At 40.5% G+C, this 20,652-nt stretch overlaps 1 protein-coding gene across 5 annotated transcripts in view; it reads left to right on the forward strand.

Moving 5' to 3' along the window:
• Positions 1 to 20,652, forward strand: part of TSPAN4 (tetraspanin 4) — a 364,602-nt gene that overhangs the window by 274,792 nt on the left and 69,158 nt on the right. For all 5 annotated transcript variants that reach the window (XM_050337173.1, XM_050337177.1, XM_050337176.1 and 2 more), the window contains one exon: positions 12,914 to 13,105. In XM_050337173.1, the coding sequence (XP_050193130.1) occupies positions 12,914 to 13,105 (192 nt within the window). The remainder of the gene's footprint in view (positions 1 to 12,913; positions 13,106 to 20,652) is intronic.

Raw genomic sequence — 20,652 nt, forward strand, 5'->3', positions numbered from 1 at the left:
TCTATTTGAAAGCTTTTTATTTTTTCACCTGTGGCATTTGAATTGCAGTGCACCCTGTGGACATTTCAGCTTTGTCAGCTTGACTGTTATTAAGCTGTAATCATTTATCATCATTGGCAATGATTTTATGTCTAGGTTTTTTTAAGCAGGTATTGCAGAACATTCATTGGTAAACTGCTGTGAGCACACAAAGACTTAAGATATATAATTTATGAAGACATATTTATGTAGCAGTACTTTATGATGGAAGGGTGTGCTAAGAAAGTGTTTGAGATGACTGTTTATTTTTAGATGAGCCAGAAGTTTTTGTTTTCATCTCATTTCAGGCCCTGGCACAGAATGATTGAGGATCTGCAGAAACCCAAAAGCTTTTTCCCATCTAATGGCGAGAAAGTGTGTGTAAATAAAACTGACAAACATAAAAATGCAATAAACTACAACTGTTTCATGAATTTATAACCTGAGGGGCAAAGTAATAAAGCAATAAATTCATGTCAGTCATGCCCCTTTATTAAGAGCTACTAAGCAATACCCGTAATGGACAGTGCAAGAATGTAAGTGTATCTGAATGCTGTCCATGAGTATTGACTAGAAGGGACTTGCTGAACTTAGATAATTTCATTCTTCTTGCTCTCTGTGTGTATTTGCACACACATGGGGGTTGAATATCTATGTGATGGCATGTTGTTATCACAAGGAATAAAAAACCCCAATATGTAATTTTAATTAATAAGGATAGATGAGTTAATTTCCAAATTACCTCAGAGAGGATTGTGAAGCTTCACAACCTGACCTTTGAAGAGAGAATCATCTTTTCTGTCTTTTAGGGAGGGATTTTAAGCTGTCTGTGCTGTTTGCTCCCCCTACCCTTCAGTCGCTGCATACAGTAGGTTTTCCAAAGGGTCATTTGTCCTGAATGCATATTCTAGAATAGGCTGGAGTGAACTTTGAAGATGCCTGTTTCCTTCCAATGACAAATGAAGGAGAGTCTGGGCAGATGGATTTGAGCTGAGGTTGGAGCTGCCCTAACTCAAGGCGTCCAGGCTGCTGCTGCAGTCAGGGCAGTTCTGGTCAATGCCATTAATGGTGTCTGGGGAGCACTTCAGCTGACCAAAGTCAGGCTTGCACTATGATTAGCCACATTGATTTCTAGGCACCACTAATAGCATTGACATCAAAAGGTAGGTGACCTGAATCCTACCCTAGATGGCTGAATGCTGGTGGTATAGACCTGAAATCAGAAGAAATATTTGCAGTCTTTCTGTGTTGTATCATGTAGCATCTGACAAATAAAAGATGAAGCTTAGTCTAGAAATATTCTGCAGTCCAGAAGTGTCAACAGTACTTACATAACCAGAAGACTACTTGGAGGGAGCCCCTAGGGTATATTCATTGTTTGGACGGTCCCAGAGGGAATATTTACATTCATTTTTACATCTTAGTCTTAGGGTTCATTTCCACAGATCCACGAAAGAGAAAAAGCAAAATAAAATGTGAAAGCAGGGGATTCTGTGAGCTCTCCTGTCTGTACATTGCAGTGAAGCTGCTGATCACAGATCTGTTTAACTAAATGTGTTTATTGCAAAGCATCTGAAATGCCTCCATAGCAGATATTTGGTTGGTGATAAGAGGGGACTGTAATGTTTCCTTTGGGAATAACTAGAACAGAAAAAGAGATTATTTGAGGTGCCATTCATTACTGATGGCACACTGCCCATTCTTGGAAGTGGCTTGGGATAGGAACAATTGTGTATAAACAGCCTCAGATGTGCTATTGCATAGCAAAGTCTAATATAAATAAACAATCATTAAAAATTGCTAACATAAAACAAGGGAATAATCTTTGCTTTCTCTTGTACTCCTACCCAATTAGAATAGTTTTCTTGACAAGGCATTTGAACTATTGAAGTGAGAGATGCTATTCCAGACGTAATGCTGGTTTTGTTACAAGGGACTGCTTACATGGAATTGTTAGGCAATTGCGATGGAAGTAAATACTTTGTTTGCTTGTACAAATATTATTAAGAATCCATTAAAAAGAATCCATAAAAGATTCAGAATGTGTTTTGCTCAGCTTTCTGATGGTGTTCAGTGAAAGAAGATGAGCTTTGTGATGTGAGGCTTTAGGGTGTGATTATTGCTCACAAGTCTGTTATTGATCAGGGGATCAATATTGAATGTGGCAGAAACCCTTCCTATGACCACGTGAGCCACTAATTGATGGGACTGTTTAAAAAAAAGACTTCTCATTGAAAGCCAGTTGTGATGTACAAGTTTGGTCATTCTCCCCGTCCCCATGGAAAGCTTAACTTCAGGAAATGAGATCCTGTGTAAAAGTTCTGCTGCTTCCTAAAACCTTTCTATCCCTTCTCATGATGGGCTCAGTTCCTGAGGAGGGCTCCTCAAGATGAAAGTTGGGTGTTACAGGAATCAACCTGAGAGTCCTGTGGTTTTTGGAGGTGGACTTGGAGAATAATGGGAAGGGACTTCCTGTGATACAGAACGTTTGTCTGGCCTCAGGTGTTTGCAGCACCTGGGCAGAGAGAGCAGGTTGCAGGCACAATATCTGTGGTAGGCAGAGGTGGGGGGTGCTGTACTGCAGGTGTTCTCACTTACCCTCGCCTACAGCCCTCTGCTGTAAGCTGGTAGGTTTGAGAACAGTGTTAGATGGTGACCCTGTATGTATTCTTGCTGACACTGTCCCTGGCTAATGAGTAAACTTGAGAAAGCTGAATGGGAGCAGAAAATGTGGCGTAGCTGCATTGCTACTGGAGGAATTGAAGACAACGTTCTATCATGTAGACTGTAAGTTTGCAAAGAAGAACAATTCCTCTTCCAAGAGGTTTTCATCAGGAAAAATAGGCATAATGACAGTGGAACACATCAGCACAGTCTGGGACCTGAGAAAGGAGGCTCTTAAAATCAGCCTCGAGGTGTAAAAACCCAGGCATGTTAGTAAAGGCCACCTGCCCTCAGTTCCAGGACTAAAACCAGAGACTTTTGGGATCTGACTTGACTTCCAAACTAAGTTCAGCTTCTACCACTGTGCACTGTGGGAGATTATTTTATTAAATATTCTGAACAAAGATTGGTTTATACAGTCAAGGCTCTTATTTTTTGAAAGCTTTTGTGTGATAGGGTATCATCTTTAGCTGTCGTAATTTTTTTTGACAGTATCAGCAATTTTCTATCTTAGATACATGACTAATTTTGCATTTCAACTGCAGTATCTGTGTTCACTGTGGATGTTTCTATAGCAACCAGCCTTGTGCTATCTACATACCTTTGTACGGATTAAACGTGCAATATAAAGTTGATTTTCATTTTACTTTTCTGCGGATCGTGCCTGTTGCAACATGTTTTAAAAACTCTTTGAGTAGTATGAAATAGATTGACCATCTCTGTCATCTTTGTATTTTTATAAGAAACCCGTTTGTTTATCTTTGGTTTTTATATGGCTGGTATCATCCTAATATTTCACTACCGTTTACTCTAAACCCATCCAGTACCTCTAGAGGAGAGTAAAGCTGTAAAGATACCAAATAATTTAGACTTTATCTAATGCAAGAAATCTGTGGTAAACCAATGAACTGAGCTATGGCCTCTGGAGTCATTATTTGAGGCTCATTATCCTCAGTTTTTCTCAGCATCTCACCAAATGGTTCAGGTAAAATTATCCATCAGCAATCTCCTTTACAGAAATCACGTTCTGTTTTGCATAAAAGACCAAACTTTACAATTGTGTCTGCTTCTATTGCTTTCAGTATTTAGTGCTATGTGCATGACAACGGGTGACTAAAATTGCATCCAGAGCTCCAGATCTGGTATTTTCCCAGTTTATGCTACAAAGTAATTTTAAAAGTTATTTATTGCTATAGGGATGAGACAGAACAGGGACTCCTGGTCACACCCAGTTTTCTCCCATCTCTGCTTCTCTGCTAAAAGATTTAACTTCATTTGATGGATTCTGATTCCAGATCTCATGCGTGTATTCCTCGTTACAACTGTATCCATTTCATTACAGTAATCCCAGGTGGGTTTAGAAATTATATTTGAGGAGCAGATGAAAAAGCTTTAACAGCTTCAGTTTGGCAGCAGCTAAAACTAGAACATGAAAAGAGTAGTTGTAGTAAATTCATCCCTTTTGCTTTTCTAACTCATGCATTTGCTCTGTTTCAGTGTGTTGTCATTAACTCAATGTGTTACTAATAATCCTTAATTTGAATTAGAGTTTAGGCATATTGCCAAATTAGATGCTTGTGACACTGATAATCACCATTTTTTAATATTCTTTGATCGTGTTTAATCTTTTGTCAGCAATGCTGCCTTAATAGGTCATTCTCACCTCTCTATTTCTGCAAATTTTTGCATCCTCAATGATAAGAGCTTTGCATCATGGGGCAATTAAGTGTACTACAGATGTGTCTAATTAAAGCCAGTGGCCATTAAGCACATGCTTTTTATTGCTTTGCTGAATAAGGATGTGACTGAGCACACATTTAAGTGTTTCAGTGAATTTTGAGCTCATGAAAGGAAGCCATCGCTTTTTAGATTGAGTGTATTAACTCATAAATGTTGTAGTTCCGTTCTTCTGTAACTGTACTTGATAGATAACTACGATTTGGAGGAGAAAGTATGTAGGAGAATGCTACTCATAAAACAGCAGGGATTAGCTGAATGACTCTTTATTCACTTTTCCATTAGCGGGGTGTCAGCATGATATTCTGTCTTTTGACATCTTCAATTGTCTCCAGATTTACTTCAGTTGTATGAGACTGCAATTTAGTGGTGGAACTCAACTGGGAAAGAATAATGAATTTCTTAAGGCTTAAGTTCCTGAGGCTCAATCCTCACCAGGATAACTGAAAAAGCAGCATTTCATGTTTCCATTATTGACACTATGAAAATAAATGCCCTTCTTGTGATGTTTCTTTGCCCACATGGTCTACAAACGGGACTTCAGAGCTCTTTCTAGGCTTGATAAAATCACTTGGTATTTGTCAGGCTCACGCACTGGGTGGAATATCCTAAAACAAAGCCTGTTTGTAGAGTCTAAAAGGAAGAAAAGCAACAACATGAGCTATTGGCCTGTGTTTCTTCTAACCTTTGACAAGACTGCAGTGGAGTTACAGGGCAGCGAGGGTGTGAATCCCAGGATGTCATGGTGGCAGGCAGAACAAGGTTATGATTATAGCACTGCTGTGCTATGATCAGGCTACCTGTGTTCATGTAACAGTTTTTTGCCTGTCGTGCAGGATATCAAGTTGAGGCTCATGGAAGGTGGTACATCACATCTACTTTGAAATTATGTTGAATGCTGCACACTGTGTTGCACTACAACAAGACACTGGCTTCTAAAGGAGAGGGAGACAGGATGTTAATTCAGGAGAAAATGTCTAGTGTGACCTCCAGACTGGATCCTTGGCTATTGTTGGCCAGGGTGGTGACCAGTTGGTTGTGCTGGTTGACACCAGCTGGGCATGTAGGCCTCCAACTCTTGGAGGCGTTTTTCTGCTGCTTGATCCATATTGCAAGATGAGATTTTTGTATTAAATAGTAATTTTCAAGCAAAAATGAAAAGAATATGAGATGTCAAGGCAAACAACTAGTTTCATAGAACTTTTAAACTTTTACTGCTTATATGCAGAGCTGAGAGCTTGGCATTTGAAATGCTTTGTGCCTTACACAGTTGTGCTGTTCTAAAATATCTTCCTGTAAGTCATGGAGATATTAGTGAAAGAGTTCTGAAGTGAAATTAAATGACACCAGATTTTGGCTTGAGAGAACATAATGCCATGAGTAGATGTTCTAAAAGAAAGCCTTGATTCTGGGAATAGGGCAACATTTGTCTGTGATGTGTGATTAGTTGGAATAATGTCTGCCTACTGGATTTATCTACTGGAGCTATCACTCTTTAGGAGTTGAGAATGGACATGTCTGAGAAGCAACACAATGGAGAGCCCATCTGAATTAGATGAAGACAGGATTTTCTGGGTTATTCCCTTTTACAGTGGGGCTTTACAGACCACAGGCTTGGTGTTTTTTCTCCTTTCCTTTTTCTATTCCTCCCCTCCCCTTCTCTCCTTCTGTGCAAACCTCATGAAGTGCTTAACTGTTGAAATCTCAAGTCTCAAGACTTTTGGGGTCTATCCCAAGACTCAATAGATTGGACATTTTTTACCCTTAATTATTTTTCTCTGAAAAGACTTCTTCAGGGGGCTGTGCTTAACCATCCAGCCTGACAATCAGGGTGCTAAAGGTGTGTGGGTGTAGCATGGGGTGGAAAGGATATGCTTGCATTCAGCCAAGCTTTTAAAAGGCTGCTTACTCCCTAGGGTGGGAAATCAGGGACATGTTTTGAATGATCTAGGGGACCTGTAAGCCCTGTTCTCATTGATTTTTTGATGTAAGTTATGAGACAGCTCAAGTGCTCTGAAGTGATGACAGGTGAGAATTTGCTGATGGCTGCCCAAATTCCATCAGCCATACTGAAAACATGTGCATAAGCACTGTGGTGTTTCTAGTTTACCTATTGATTGCATTAACACCAGAGTCTGGTATGCTTGGGAATAAAGTCTAGGATTTCCCTTCAACTAATCTTCAGAAAGATCTGGTGGACTGGGTGTGTAGAGGTTAGCAGGTCTTACTCCAGATTTGCTGAGTCTGAGAGAGAAGAGGCTCAATAGGATCTCCATGCTGACAAGAAAAGAAATGCCGCATTTATAGGTCCAGTGGATCTGAGGGAGATGAAGAGACTTTGAATTTGTTTCTAAATTTGATAATTTTGATGACTGAACAGATTTTTAAAGTTTGGGTTGAAGTAAGCTGTGTATTCATTGATACACTACCAGTGTGATATGTAGGTAAGGAGAAACGGATTTAACTCTTTGATCGTTGTCTGTATCTAAAGTTCTGTCTCTGAAAAGAGGCTGAAGCCAAGTCAAGGAAGTGAGTGAAAAAAAAAATCAAATTCAAACTTTAACTGAACATTCAAACTAGGGAGGGGAAGAGGGTGAAATAGGGAGAACATAGAAGTGGCCATGACGTTAAAAGGGTTTCATCTAGACAAGTACCCTATTTTTGGTCAGGGTTGCTCAGAAATGCTTAGAGAGAATGTAAGAAAAAAGCAGGGACAAGACAGGACATTTTTAGCAGCTGCTCCAGTTAATGGAGCAAAGGCTGCAAGTAAAATATCATTTTTAAGAAATGGTATGATACCTTGTCCTCATTTGATTTGTGTAATCCCTTTTTGAACCTGCATATATTTTGACATCCGCAAAACTCTGTGGCAAGGAATTCCAGAATTTAATTAAATGTCTTGTGAAAAAGTGCTTACTTTATTGGTTTTCAACCTGCAGACCGAATAACCTCTATCTTTTTTTTAATCTTAAGAAAAATGAATAATGATCCTCTAGTCACCTTTCCCATTCCACGTTGGTGTTTATTTACTGCTACTGTTTACTTCTACTGTTTTAGTCTCTTTCCAGGATTGTGGTCCCTACTAACTGATCTTTTTTCAAATATTTTTTCCCTAGTTCTTTTAAAATTCTTGCTAAAAGGACACAGCTCAGATCATGGCCATTTTGAATGAGGTTTACACATATCCTTTAGTTTTAGCCTTGATACTCTCAAGGGTAGAAATGTGCTTCGTTCCACATTTACTACTCCATTTAACTTTCTAAAATGAGAGGCACAAAAAGGATCAAATTCTGTAGCATCCTTTGTTAAATTTCTGTCTATTATCCTGTATTTGTTAAATTTCAGACTTCTAACTAGTGAAAGAAATACAGCTTGTGCTACTCTGAGGTGATACCACTACTTTATGTCACATGAGCTTTGCCGAAGTGGACACCACCCGCAAATTCAGTTATCCCGCGTAGTGGCAGCGGGTCCTGGTGGTGGGGTGCAGATGGATGTCTGCGAGGTCTTCAGTACCATGATGGCCATGAACTACCTGCTTGAAGGTGTTTTCCAGAAGTGACTCCTCCTTCCCCCTAGATAGGCAACAGCTACATGAACAGGTTGTTTGCACGTGTTTATATAGAGCGCCACGGCCTCTGCGTTTGCGCACGTGCTTCTGCTTTTTCCGTGTTAGATTCTTGGTTCATTGGATCTTGTCTGTGTATATATGTATTCCATTTCCACCTCCTCTGTGTGTCTAGCAGAAAGGATCAGTAATTTAAATATGCCTGATATTACAGGAACGTTTGCTGGATAACATTCACATCGCTGCTGTTGATACTTCAATGTTGATTTTTTCACTGTATGCTTTCACTCCATACTTAGAGGGGGAAGCATGTTCATGAAAGTGGGATTGAGAAAACCCCTTTATTTTAAATATGTAGAGACTAGGGGAGAAAAATCCTCCAGAGGAGTTAGTTTAACTGCAAAACAACTGTTTATTCAGAATCCACTTGGATTCTGTTATCAGCATTTTTCTTAATAACACAAGGAATTTTTTTTTTAGCTAAAAGAGGAAGTATGATGAGTAGATCCTGATCAGATACAATATGAAAAGCCTCAATTAGATGCATTTTCCATGTAATAAAACCAATAAAAAACCCACTTAAAGACACCAGCACCATTATCGTGAACAATGAGACAGTTTCTCCTGCAGTATTTTAAGTGTGTAGCTGTAACTTCAGAATAATTTTCTCCACCAACATGCATATATCCAGGGCTGTTTGGGATTACTTTGGTTATCATACTGTAAGATCAATTCTAAATGTATGCACTGAAGCCTGAATAATTTATTTTCCAGACCATTAGAACAATGTGGAGGATCTAATTCCATAGGCAGCTTTTTTGCCAAGAGAGCAAGTGCACGTCTGTGTACCTCTTGGGGAAGAAGAGAGACTCAATCTATGCTTTTAGAGGAAGACACCTGCTTTGCTGCTTGACTGCTGTATAAATGCCTATGAGCAATTTGTCTTGAGCAGAATAATCTGCTCCTTCCAGAGCCAATTGCACAGTCCAGGGCTTCCAAAGAACCCACTCACAATTTTGCAACGCAGTCACAGACACACTAAATAGCCTAGTTGAGACTTACGCTGACGTCTGCCTTGGAGCAGACACTTGACTCAAATTTCCCAAGTCTCAGGGCTATGACAGTAGTCCTTCTGGTGTCCCACTGTTTTGACTTTAGAATAAAAGATTTTGCAAAAAAATGTGCAACATTTATCGGGGTAAAAAATGTTAGAGGAAGGATCATTTTGTTTCAGGTCTTGCCATGAGCTGCCTTGCTTGCAAGAGAGTGGATTATCATGAACAATTAGGCAAATAACGTGTTAAACATTTCACAAGAGAATTAAAAAAATTGTTGTTGTCAGCCTGACATCTTTCAAGGGGATTTTTTTTTTAAGTCAGCTCTGCACTCACTAAGTGGAGTTGATACATCTGGCTGCCAGTAGATCAGGTTTAAACTGTAGACTTCTCACTAATCTTTATTTTAATGTTTTCTCTTTTATCCATGCCAGCATCACTGTTTGCATAGAAGTCCCCAAATTATCAAGAATAGCCCCTTTAATGGTTTTGTTTAATTTCATATCTCGGCAAGCCCTGCAAACTGTCAAAACTTATCATCTCCTCACTCTGCTTCTGAGTGTTTGATACAAAAAAAAGGATTGGGAGGTGGGGATGAGGTAAGGAGAGAAAAAGTAGAGGAAAGGGGACATCATAAATAACTACATAAAATTATCCTTAACTAATAGGGCCTTAGATACCAAGAGGACAAAGTAAAACCAGACAAGCAGTATAGAACCAACTACAACAGCTTTCTCTTGGCTCTGATCCAGAATAAATAAACGTGATCCCTCTAATCCCTGGATTTTAGACTGGGAATTACACTGCTGTTCAGTTCAGAATGGGGGGGTGGGGCAGGACAGGCAGGGAACAAGCTTTTTGAATTTTTCAGAAAACATTTGGCTATTGTTGGAAAGGCTCCTGTGGCTGTCTTGGTGGGTCTTGGTTCCCTTAAGCATTGCCTTAACCAGGTGCTTGAGTGTTAAAAAGGCCAGTGAGCAGAGACTTGCAGATGTGCTTCACCCTGTGGGGAAAAGGGAGCTTTAACGAGCCGTTTAGACGAGAATTAAGGGCAGCCTGTTTCCCATGGCCTGGTGTGACAACTGAGGAAATTTATTTGGGGACCACGAGGGGATGTTCTGATGTGGAAAAAAGACTGGACTAGGGTGAAGCAGTCTTCAGTAGTGTGTGCTGAGGTTGGGAAGTCCGGCCTGAGCCAGGTGTTTTAATGTTCAAGAGATCCCTTTGCACTGTCAGGGTTTGGTTAATCAACCTAAGGAAGAGCTGTGCATTATCTCTTCAAAAACAGGAAGATGGAGAGTATCTCTGAATCAAGGGCAGTGTACTGAGATACTCCTGCTGACCAACTGATCTGAAATATTCATCCCTGATCTAAATGGGCATAGCCACCATCGTGGCATTTTGCACGAATTGTGTCCTACTTCTGTGATGTTTTGTGCTACTGGTGAATTTCCAGTTTCCGCGAACAAGAACGACTTTGGAGTCAGAAGAGACTGGATTCGAATGTCCAGGCAATGATGTCTTAAGCATTATGCATTGGATGGCATAAAGAACTTAGTGGGTGATGGAGGAGCAGGCAAGCAGGTCTTGCCTTTACAGCGTCCTCCTTTAATATAAGGATGATAGCTGTAGGTGTTGGTATCACTCAGAGCAGTGTAGCAACGCAGGGGGGCATGAAAGCTGATGAAAAAAGCTGCCTCTTACTGGTGCTGTTGAATTGCTTCTGAACAAAGGACTGCAGATAATAGCTAAACATATTGCAAGGTCATGCCTCTGCTGCTGCTGGGCATCCACCTTCTTTAGGCTTAATTGGTCTGTCGGTGCGGCCTCACTGTGCCTGCAGCTCCAAGACTGATTTTTGAGGCAGAACCTCCTCCAGGCTGAAGAGGCAGAAGTACAGTTGTGCTTTCTACCCCATTCCTTGGCCAGTTTAGTGCTATTCCTGACTGTGTGTCAATGTTCTGACCAGTTTGGTTTTAGCTTGGGTTTCTACCACCTCTCCTTGGATGATGTTCTGTAGTCCGATAGACATTCAGAGTTTTATTCCCATTTTAGGGAATTTATTCCTAATTTGATTCCATTTTTTTCCCTTGGGCCATGATGATAGCTTTTGTTTATATTCCCTCAGTTATCTTAAATGATTTTTTATGGATTACCTTCTTTAAGTAATACTTCCCTCTCCTCTTCCTTGTTTTTTTTTTAATCATTTTAGACCACTTTAAAGATCATGGTCTCTAAGTGGACATAGAGGGAAGGTATATCCAGTGTGTATGATCATGGCATGGACTACAACAAGAACCTCCATGGTTCTTGTAGAGGGTACTTGAGAAAGAGTGAATTTAGTGATATGGGATGCTTGTAATATTGTAATATGCTACTGAGTGAGGTGATTTGAGCCCCTGTGTCCAGGAGTTTTCCTTTTCTCAGGAAAACTCTCAGCACAGGCTGGTGCAACTGAGATGCATTGCAATGAGGCATAGTCTAGTCCCTTAGTTCTGAACAAAATAGACTGATCTGCAACTTGGATGGGGAGTTCTGCCTTAAAACATAGTTGCCTTTATTGTCCTCTATTGTGGGGGAATTCAGTGGCATTCAGAGACAACCTTAGTAATTAGTGTAAGAAATTACTTTGGCTTTTGTGTTTCTCTTCTATGTTTCATTTCTGAGGTTTAGCTCTGCCGCAGGATTAGCTCTATCTTTTTCCCTCCCTGGTTCATGAGTTGCCTTATGTTCATCCACTTTATGCAGGTATTTAATGGATATGCTCCTGTGCCTGGCTTAATACTCTTAGGAACACAATTTCTTTCCTAGCCTTTAATTGATTTGGGTAATAAAGTGCAATTATAAAACTCAGTAAAAATTGGTTATTTTAAAGGGAGAGCAGGAAAGAAACCTAAGTGATGAGCAGCACAGTGACTATATAATAATGCAAAACCCCCTTCGATTTAATTCTGTTTAATTGCTCAGCTTTACTCAGATTGTTACAATTCTGCAGATTTCCTCACAGTTATAAATGCAGTTTTTGAAAGTTCCTTGTGTATATAATAATTGTAAATTTTATGCTTTTGTGGTGGCTGCTGCCTGCACTGACATCCTCCCTTTTCCTTGTTCCTGTGCCTAGGAAACCTGTATTGCTGCTCCTCCTCAAATTTTTCCTAAACCAGCCAACTTCTCTTCTGAGGATTGAATTACCAATGAAGTGTCACATTAGGAGTAAACATGTTTGGGGGGTTTTAATGTTATGGGAGGATTCTTCCTCCTTCTCTGGTCCCTTTATACTTTAACTGCTCTCTTGCTTCCAAGAGAGGCTAGACCTTGGACAGGAGCTAATAACAAGAATAATGAGGTGTTCTGCCAGGCAAGTGCTCTGGCAGGATTTGTTTATGGCATGTGTCAGGGATGAGAGACTGTGTATATTAGGATGGGAAGAAAAGGGTATCAAAAGTACTTCAGCCATTCTCAGCTGCAGCTCTCAAAGGTACCTAAATAGGACATGGATTTTTTTCAATCCCGTTGAATTTTTTCAGTTCTCACAAAGGAGAGCCAAACTTTTGGGAAATCTGTCCTTTACTCAGTGTCTGCTTTTTCACCAGAGAGGAAGAGACCTGGTATCTAAAGTTATGTCTTGAATTTAGGAAGTCTGTGTCTTTTTCTCGAGTGTTACATATTACTGATGAGTTTTGTGTAATTTTTTTCTTCCTCCTTTGTTTGCACCACTGAAAATGCCATAAGGAGAGATCATTTCCTATTAGGTGTAACTGCTGGGTTACCTCAGCAGAGCCATTCTACCACTGCCATATTGACATGGATTAATATCTGGAGTTGCTTGGATACAATAACTGAGTTTCTCTGTTTCTCTTTGTTTTCCCAGCTGGGAGGCTGTGGAATCCTTGGTGTAGGCATCTGGCTGGCTGTTACCCAAGGGAACTTTGCCACCCTCTCCTCTTCTTTCCCGTCCCTGTCAGCTGCCAACCTACTGATCGTCACAGGGACATTTGTCATGATCATTGGCTTCGTGGGCTGCATAGGCGCCATCAAAGAAAACAAGTGCCTCCTGCTGAGTGTGAGTATTAAACCACTGTGTTGCTGCGGTGTTTGCTGTCTTATGGTGCTTTTACTATTCTAATGCATGTTACAGTGACAGGGATTTCAACACAAGTTGCTCACTTGCAATAGATGAGATGTGAGTCATGTTTGAATCAGGCTTCGATCACTTTAAGGAGCTGCTCGATCATCCCTGACCATGCTTTTAATCTTAGCATGGAGGATGAGACCTGCAAGAAGGGAATTGTTAGAGGTGGCATAGGATTCCTTGAACTTTTCAAGGAAGAAGAGTTTTGTGAGGACATCTTTTGCCGTATATCCTTGAATTACTTTTCACTCAGCTTGGTAGAGATCTATTCCAAATACTTGCCCTGTTGGGATGGATGATCTGAAGTCCTGGACAGAAAGATCAGTGTAGGGAGGAAACACTGTGAAGAGATTGATTTTGGTTTCAATTGAAAAACAAGACCTTCAGATTTGGCAATGCTGGTTTAGCCAGCCATTAACTCTGAAATGACTGAGATGTCAGGAGGCAAAGGTACCAGCACAAGGATACTGCTGTGAAATCAAAGATCAATAAAGTGCCAGCTGTCCATGATTTCATGGAGGCTTGAGCCACATCCATGGGTTATTTTATCAAAATGTAATTTGTTGCCACTCAAAGCTGAACTTCGGGAGTAGTGAATACCTGCTGTAGTTGGTGTTAGTGTTTATTTTGCATCCTGTTCAGCTTAGGACCAGGAAGTGAGGGGATCTTTCTGCTCCAGTCTAAGACTTCACCGTGAAGAGGGCAAACCTCATAGTGAAGTGATGCTGGGGTTCGGTTTGGTGATCTGGTGATGCCTTTGTAAAAGGTTGTTCCTTACTGTGCTTCACATATTTATTTTGTTCCCATGGGAACTATAGAATGAGTTCAGTTATGCAGCCTCCCATTTTCCTAAGTGACTGTGAGATTCCAAACCTTCAACGGAGGACTCTTGCCAGACCTCTGTCTTATTGAGTTGTTTCTGCCGATTTTTAACCAGTCAGGACTAGTCAGTCTAGGCTATTTATGTGGCAGGTATGTGGTTTGAAACTAAAATGAACAATATAAATCGAAATTAAGGCAGTTATATGAGTGGAAATTTAAACTGGGAAGGCTGAAAGTCCTTGACATTCTCATTAGTCTTATAAATACCCACTTTGTGGAGGAAATATCTAGCCAGCCACATGTAATGGATTACAGCTTCAATGCCAATGCAACAGGAGCCCACAGAGTGCTGAGTCTAAAAGTGTAGCTTACATGTGCAAAATTAATCACCTACTTTGTGCTTTTTTGAAGGCCTAGCTCAGGTGTGACGTGCAGTGAGCAGTGCCTTCTTGTGTGTCAGGAACAGGTCAGAGTCTGGCAATTTAGTCCTTGGTACTGGAAGAGTTTCAGCCTTTTATTTCACGTGGTTCTTTGGCCCTCATGTCTCCCTTTGGGAAGGGCAAAACCTATTGCTGCAGCTAGGGTGAATGTACTCAGCCAACCCTACCTGGGCATTCTTTTAGGGAGATGGAAATGTTTGTAGGTACTGCTCCTCCTAACATATGGTGCACAATACTCAGAATCTAATGCCCTTCAATGCACCAGGTACAGATCAATCCAATGCCCTTCAGTGCATGACATAAGGACTTTACTAGGTGAATCAGATTAAGTAATGTAAAGGAATCCAAATTCATTTAGGAACTCTTTGCATGGGAGAATAGGGAAACTTGATCTGATTTGGTACCCACATTTCACTCTGTCTGCCTGTCCTTACGTTTTTGTGCTGTAGCTGTTCAACGTGGTATCTACTTTACTCAATTTCCTTCAAAATTGAGTTATGTTAGAGCTGATTACAGCTACTTTAATTCTGAATAAGCCAGACTATAGAGGGTTGAAAAAGAGTTTAATTAGTCTACACTTTTTGTTTAGTCTAAAGTAACTTTACATTGGTACTTCCTTACTGTCAGTAAATACCAGAAATACTGACATTTTTGATCTCTTCTGAGTTCATTTGTTGTGACTGTCTCTCTGGAAGGGAAATGGATGGTTGTAGGAGCTCCTGTTTCTGGGAGCAAAGACTTAACATGTAGGTTTGTCTGTAGTCTTCCTTTCCTCAAATTGATGGTTCTATTTGACTAGTGTTTGAAATAGTGTTTTCAAGTTCAGGGCTGGTGTATTTCAATTTGGCCATCTCCTGTTTTTCTAGGTAACATGGATAGTAAAATAAGTGCTTGAATGAAAGAAATTGCTGAATATCAAACCAAGACTGTTCTTAGGGCGTGTGGTTGCTACATCTCTTCATTCCATTTCTTATTCCACAGGTGTTCCCAATGCTGTGTTATGCCAAAATGAAAATAATCTCTTCTGAAAGTACCTGGTTTTTCATTAAACATCCCTGAAAGTCCCCCTCTCTACTGCTTTTCAAGAGGATTGTTTTGTTGCAGCTGGGACGCAATAGCATTTATCATCTAAATTGTAAAGGAAAAGCTCCTAAGTATTGGCAGCCTTGTGTTAAACACACATAAAGTTCAACAATCACTGCAGGATCAAGTCCTTAACACTCCTTTCTACATCTCCCTGGGCAGTACTTAACATCTGGCTTTGGTCCTGGTAGTAGCTAAGATTGCTTTTGGAACTGAACTCCTGTAATTTGTGTCTGCAGAAGGCATTACCACAAATGTGACAGCAGCTCATGGACTAAGTTGTCTTGCTCACGTGTGATGTCACTGCCATATCTTCTTGCGCAGCATTTGCTTTAGCTAACTTATCATAACTTCTTCCTTCGTTTGGAGACAGGGGCTTTGATAGTACACAAAGAGAGGAACTGAAGTCTGTCTGTACAGGTGCTTAAGATGGGATGATAGAGGCTGTTTGGCTGTATGGGTAGTATATGCTGTTGCACTATTTGCTGGTAATGTATTTGGATCGTTCACCCTCACTCCCTGATATTTGTCAAACCCCAGTGGTTTGGCTTGGAAGGGACATTAAAGATCATCTATTTCCAACCTCCCTGCCATGGGCAGAGACACCTTCCACTAGGCCTGGTTACTCTGAGTCCCATCCAGCGTGGTCCTGAGCACCTCCAAGGATGGGAGTCCACAACCTCTCTGGGCAACCAGTGAGTGTCTCACCATCCTCATAGTAAAGAATTCCTTCCTAATATCTAATCTGAACTTGCCCTCTTTCAGCCTAAAGTCATTCCTCCTATCTCTATTACTACAGGCCCATGTGGAAAGCCCATCTCTGGCTTTCTCCCCAAGGCTAGTCTTGATCCGTTCTCTGCCCAGCCTGTATTTATTCTTAGTGTTCCTTTGACCCAGGTGCAGGACCTTGTGCTTGGCCTTCAAGAGATTCTAAACCAGTAAAGAAACAAGCACTAAACAGCCTTAGGGAACAGGGAGGGACAGGAGATAGACAAGGTCTGCAGGCAGTTGAAGCAGGTTTCTGGTGGGCTTAAAACCATTGAAAAGTTATTGATGGAGTCCTAAAAGGAAATGAAGAAGTAAAGCTAGGTTGTTGATTTTACATGGTCATACCTGGCTTAACTAAGAACAATTTGGATCTCCCCTTGCTCATATCTCCCGTAGTGCACCTTATCCTAATGATAGGGTGTTGGTCTGACCTGCAAGGACTGGAAACACAAATTTCCTGTAGAACAGGGGCACCTCTTGTTCTGCATCCTAAAATCAGAAGAAAGAGGAAAGGAGAGGAAAGTGGCTTTTACTAATTGGGAGGATGTGCTGGTGTTCTTGGGGTGTATGGTTTGGAGGAAGACACTGGAGATATTGCAGGAGGCATGGAGCACTACTGGGATCCTAAAATGAACTGGGAGGGAGCAGGACAGGAAGAACTAGTAGCTCAACCCACCTGCACTGGAGAAGCAGAAGTATTAGACATGTGTTAGACAAAGGATGTTTGTGTATGGTCTTGCCTTAGGAATAGTGCTGTTGTTTGATGATGTGATAAAGGATGAGATTTCCTAAGGAGTTTGCTTGAGTGAATGAAAATGAGCAGTATCAAAGAGACATTTCAGTCTATTTTCATTTCATACACTAGGTTGCAGAGCAGGTGAGACTCTGATCCTGTGTCTTTGTGTTCTCCACATGACATTTGTATTGGGTTGTCAGCGCACCTGTCAGCTCTTTGGTCTTAGGCTGCTGTGATGCTAGGTGTGAATGTTAGTAATTGCTTACCTCTGGTATTTACCAATGACTTTTGAAAGAAAGAAGGACAGACCAAGTGTTTTAAGTAGCAGAGGACAGACAAAGAAAGAAAGTTTGAAAGGAGTTGTAAAGTTTAATTTGTAAATGAGATTTTTGCATGGCTGTGTACAATAGCCAGGAACGATCTATGTTAACTCTTTGAATAGAGAGTTTAGATAGTCTAAAGCTTCACAGATGTACTGACTTGAAAGGACTGACCTGGTGTTCACAAACTAAGGAGCTGGCAGATATTCTTTACTCAGTGACAACGTATGGTCAGGAGAGTGCTTCATTAGTCTTTTAAGAAACAGGCCCATTCCTATTTCTCTGCCTTCAGAGCAATACAATAATAGGAAAATGTAAAATTGAATGTAAAGGAAAAAAAAAAAAAAGGAAACCTCAACCACCTTGTGTGTTCTGCACAAGTACATAGATGGGATGAGTTTTGCAGCTGTCATTCTAAGATCTCAGTGAACAAAGACTAGCACTGATTCTTATTTGTTCCAGCTACAATGTGGAAGAAGATAAAGCTTTCCGTTATGAGATTTCCCAGGGGAAATCAAACCAACAGGCATTCTTGAGATAAGTATACAACCTGGTGTATGTAATCTTACATACACCATCTGAATGTAGATGCAAATGGGTGAATGAAGCAGATGAATCTTTCTTGCTTCAGAAAGATTTGTTTAACATTTCTGCTTGTCTTGCTGCTCAAGATTGTATGACAGAGGTCCCTCTGCTACAAGCTCAGCTGTAATTAGAAAATGGCATCGTTGTTCTGATGTGTTGGGTCCTCAACTGGTGACAGAGGTAATAAGCTAAGAGTCTGACTTGAGAAAGTTGGTTTATGGACTTCCACTGATTTTTTTCATAGGTATTTGGTCCTGCATTGCCGGATCATCTAGCTGTGCTGCAAATGCCTATAGGCTGTCTTGACACAAAATTACTAATCTATCTTTGTTCATTTTCCCTTTGCAAATGGGATGTAGTTCTAACATCCATCAGAGCTATTAGCCATATCCATTGTCTTTGTGAATTTTAACAGGATGTTTGGCTTGTGAGCCCTTTACCCATTGCAGTGCACGTGCTGTCCCACTGAGGGCAGGTCCTTGCAGGAGCTGAGGCACCACCTTGCTGTACCACTCCAGCACAATCAGTTTTGGTGGCTTGATCATAGTACTGACTTCAGGCAGGTGCTGTATGCACACATGAACAGACCATTTATCTATGCTAAAGAAATTTATGCCTGATTAAGTACTTCCATGCTCAAACGTTGACCTACCTGATCCTTCAGTGTCTGTGTAAACATTATCTTTTAGGTTAATTGCTTAGGATCTATGTTTGAGAAACTAAATTGCCTGAATTCTCTGCCTTTTGTACATGTTTAGCAGAGATCTATATTTGTGTGCTTGCACTGAAAAAGGTCTTTCATTATTCCATGGGTAGTCCAGGTTAAAAGTCTTAGCTCTAGACGTTAAATCATGATGGATTATGTAATTTATCTATATTACAGTATCCCCTACAGGCAGCCCATGAGGATGCTCATTCTGTATAAAACTCCTAGTAAGCAGAGGTACCTGGCCAGTAGAGTTTACCATCTAATTAGATAAGACAAATGGAAAATATTATTATCCTCATTAGACAGATGGGGAGCTGCAGCAAAGTGAAACTAAGTGCCTTGGGTAAGTTGCACTGGGAGATTGTGGGAGAGCTGTGAAGCAAACCCAAATTGTCTAAATCTCAGTGCCTTTATCATCTTTCTGTGATTACAGCAGAATGACTTGCCATCCTGTGTGCTTCAATGACCTTTAGGAAGTATTTAGTCCATGTTTCTATATTAGCAATACAAAATTTGATTTCTTTTATCATATGGATAGTGTCCAAATGATAAATAAAAGCATCCCAAAGCAAAATTATTTCTGAATTTTTATTTTGTTGGAAGTGCCTAGTTGGCAGACTTTGCTGTTTTCCATGGGCTCCACTCAAGGGCTGTCCCAGCTGAGCTGATCAGCCTAATTGCAGCATTGCCTTCAGTTAAATGTGAAGCAGAACATTTAGAGAAGCTGCCAGAAAGAGTCGGTGAACATGGTCTAGTGCATTTTTTTGCAAATAGGAACTTACTTTTGGTCTAGAAAATCATAGTCATACTGGTAAAAAACCAGTATCAGGTCCTTTATGAAGGAAGGATTTTAGTACTTATTTGGTTGTTACAGCATACATGTATAGATGTTTCCATACAGTTGAAACTTAAGTAATAACCCAGGTCCTAGAAGGAAATATGATCCTTAGGCAGTTCTTTATTTCACCCTCAGATTTGGCAACCTTTTTTTTTTTTTTTCTCCAGTGATTTGGTACAAAGAACACATTCTTCTGCTCCTGGTTGGGGTGCAGCATGGTCAATAATCCAATCAAAAAAGGTAGAGGATGAGGGGATTCTTTGCCACACGTTGCCTACACAAGAATAAACTAGAAAGGGGAAAGGGCTTGAAACAGACAAAGTGCTCATTCCTCTCTGATTACCCAAAGCCGGCTGCCTTCTTATAAAGCATCAATGTTGGGTGTGTTCCATCACATCACAGATTAGATAAATAACAAAATGTCTTAGACACACTCTCTTTCTGCTTATTGCCGATTTGTGGATAACCTTGATTTTTGTAGTAGAAAAGTTGAAACAACGGTTAATGAGAAGGGGAAGGAAAGTAATAGACCGATCTGTGTGTTCAGTTTAATTTAAATGAGGACCTCATGTTAATAGCGAGTAGTTCATCACAGTTGCTAGAATGAATAAGATCAAAATTAAACCTTGATAGTAGGTCAGGACCAGCTGTGGAATGCGCTGATGCTATATACATGTCTGTGTGACTATCCAGACATCAAAAGGGTCTCATTTACAGAATAGTCCAAGGGGAAAATGAACACCCGTGATGTTTTGTGCTGTGCTGTTGAGAGTTTTCTGAACTTCAGCCAGCTCATCTGTAAGTGAAATAGCAATAAGGAAAATGAAGAAAAAGTTAATGAGTGGAACGAAAAAGAGACTAAAAAACCCAACTGTTCTCAATAGTGTCACTGGATCCAGAGAGCTGACAACTGAAACTTCATTGGTGACAGGAAATTTATTTCGAAGTGACTAAATGGGAAAAACCATCCCATGAACGACTTCGTCTCAGTAATGTAATGCTACAGATCAAACAGTAGATTCTTATTCTGGTTTAGTACGTGAGCTGGTGTTGTAGCAATCAAACTAGCAAAATCAGGGAGATGGTAGCTGCAGCCACTGCAGCAAGCAATGTGAAACCCAGGCAGATGCCATACGTACAGCCTGAGAGCATTATACATCATGTATAGCACTTCTCT

The sequence above is a fragment of the Myiozetetes cayanensis genome, unplaced genomic scaffold (genome assembly GCF_022539395.1).
Source record: "Myiozetetes cayanensis isolate MyiCay16 unplaced genomic scaffold, myiCay2020 scf6-25, whole genome shotgun sequence".
In the NCBI taxonomy this organism is placed as follows: Eukaryota; Metazoa; Chordata; class Aves; order Passeriformes; family Tyrannidae; genus Myiozetetes; species Myiozetetes cayanensis.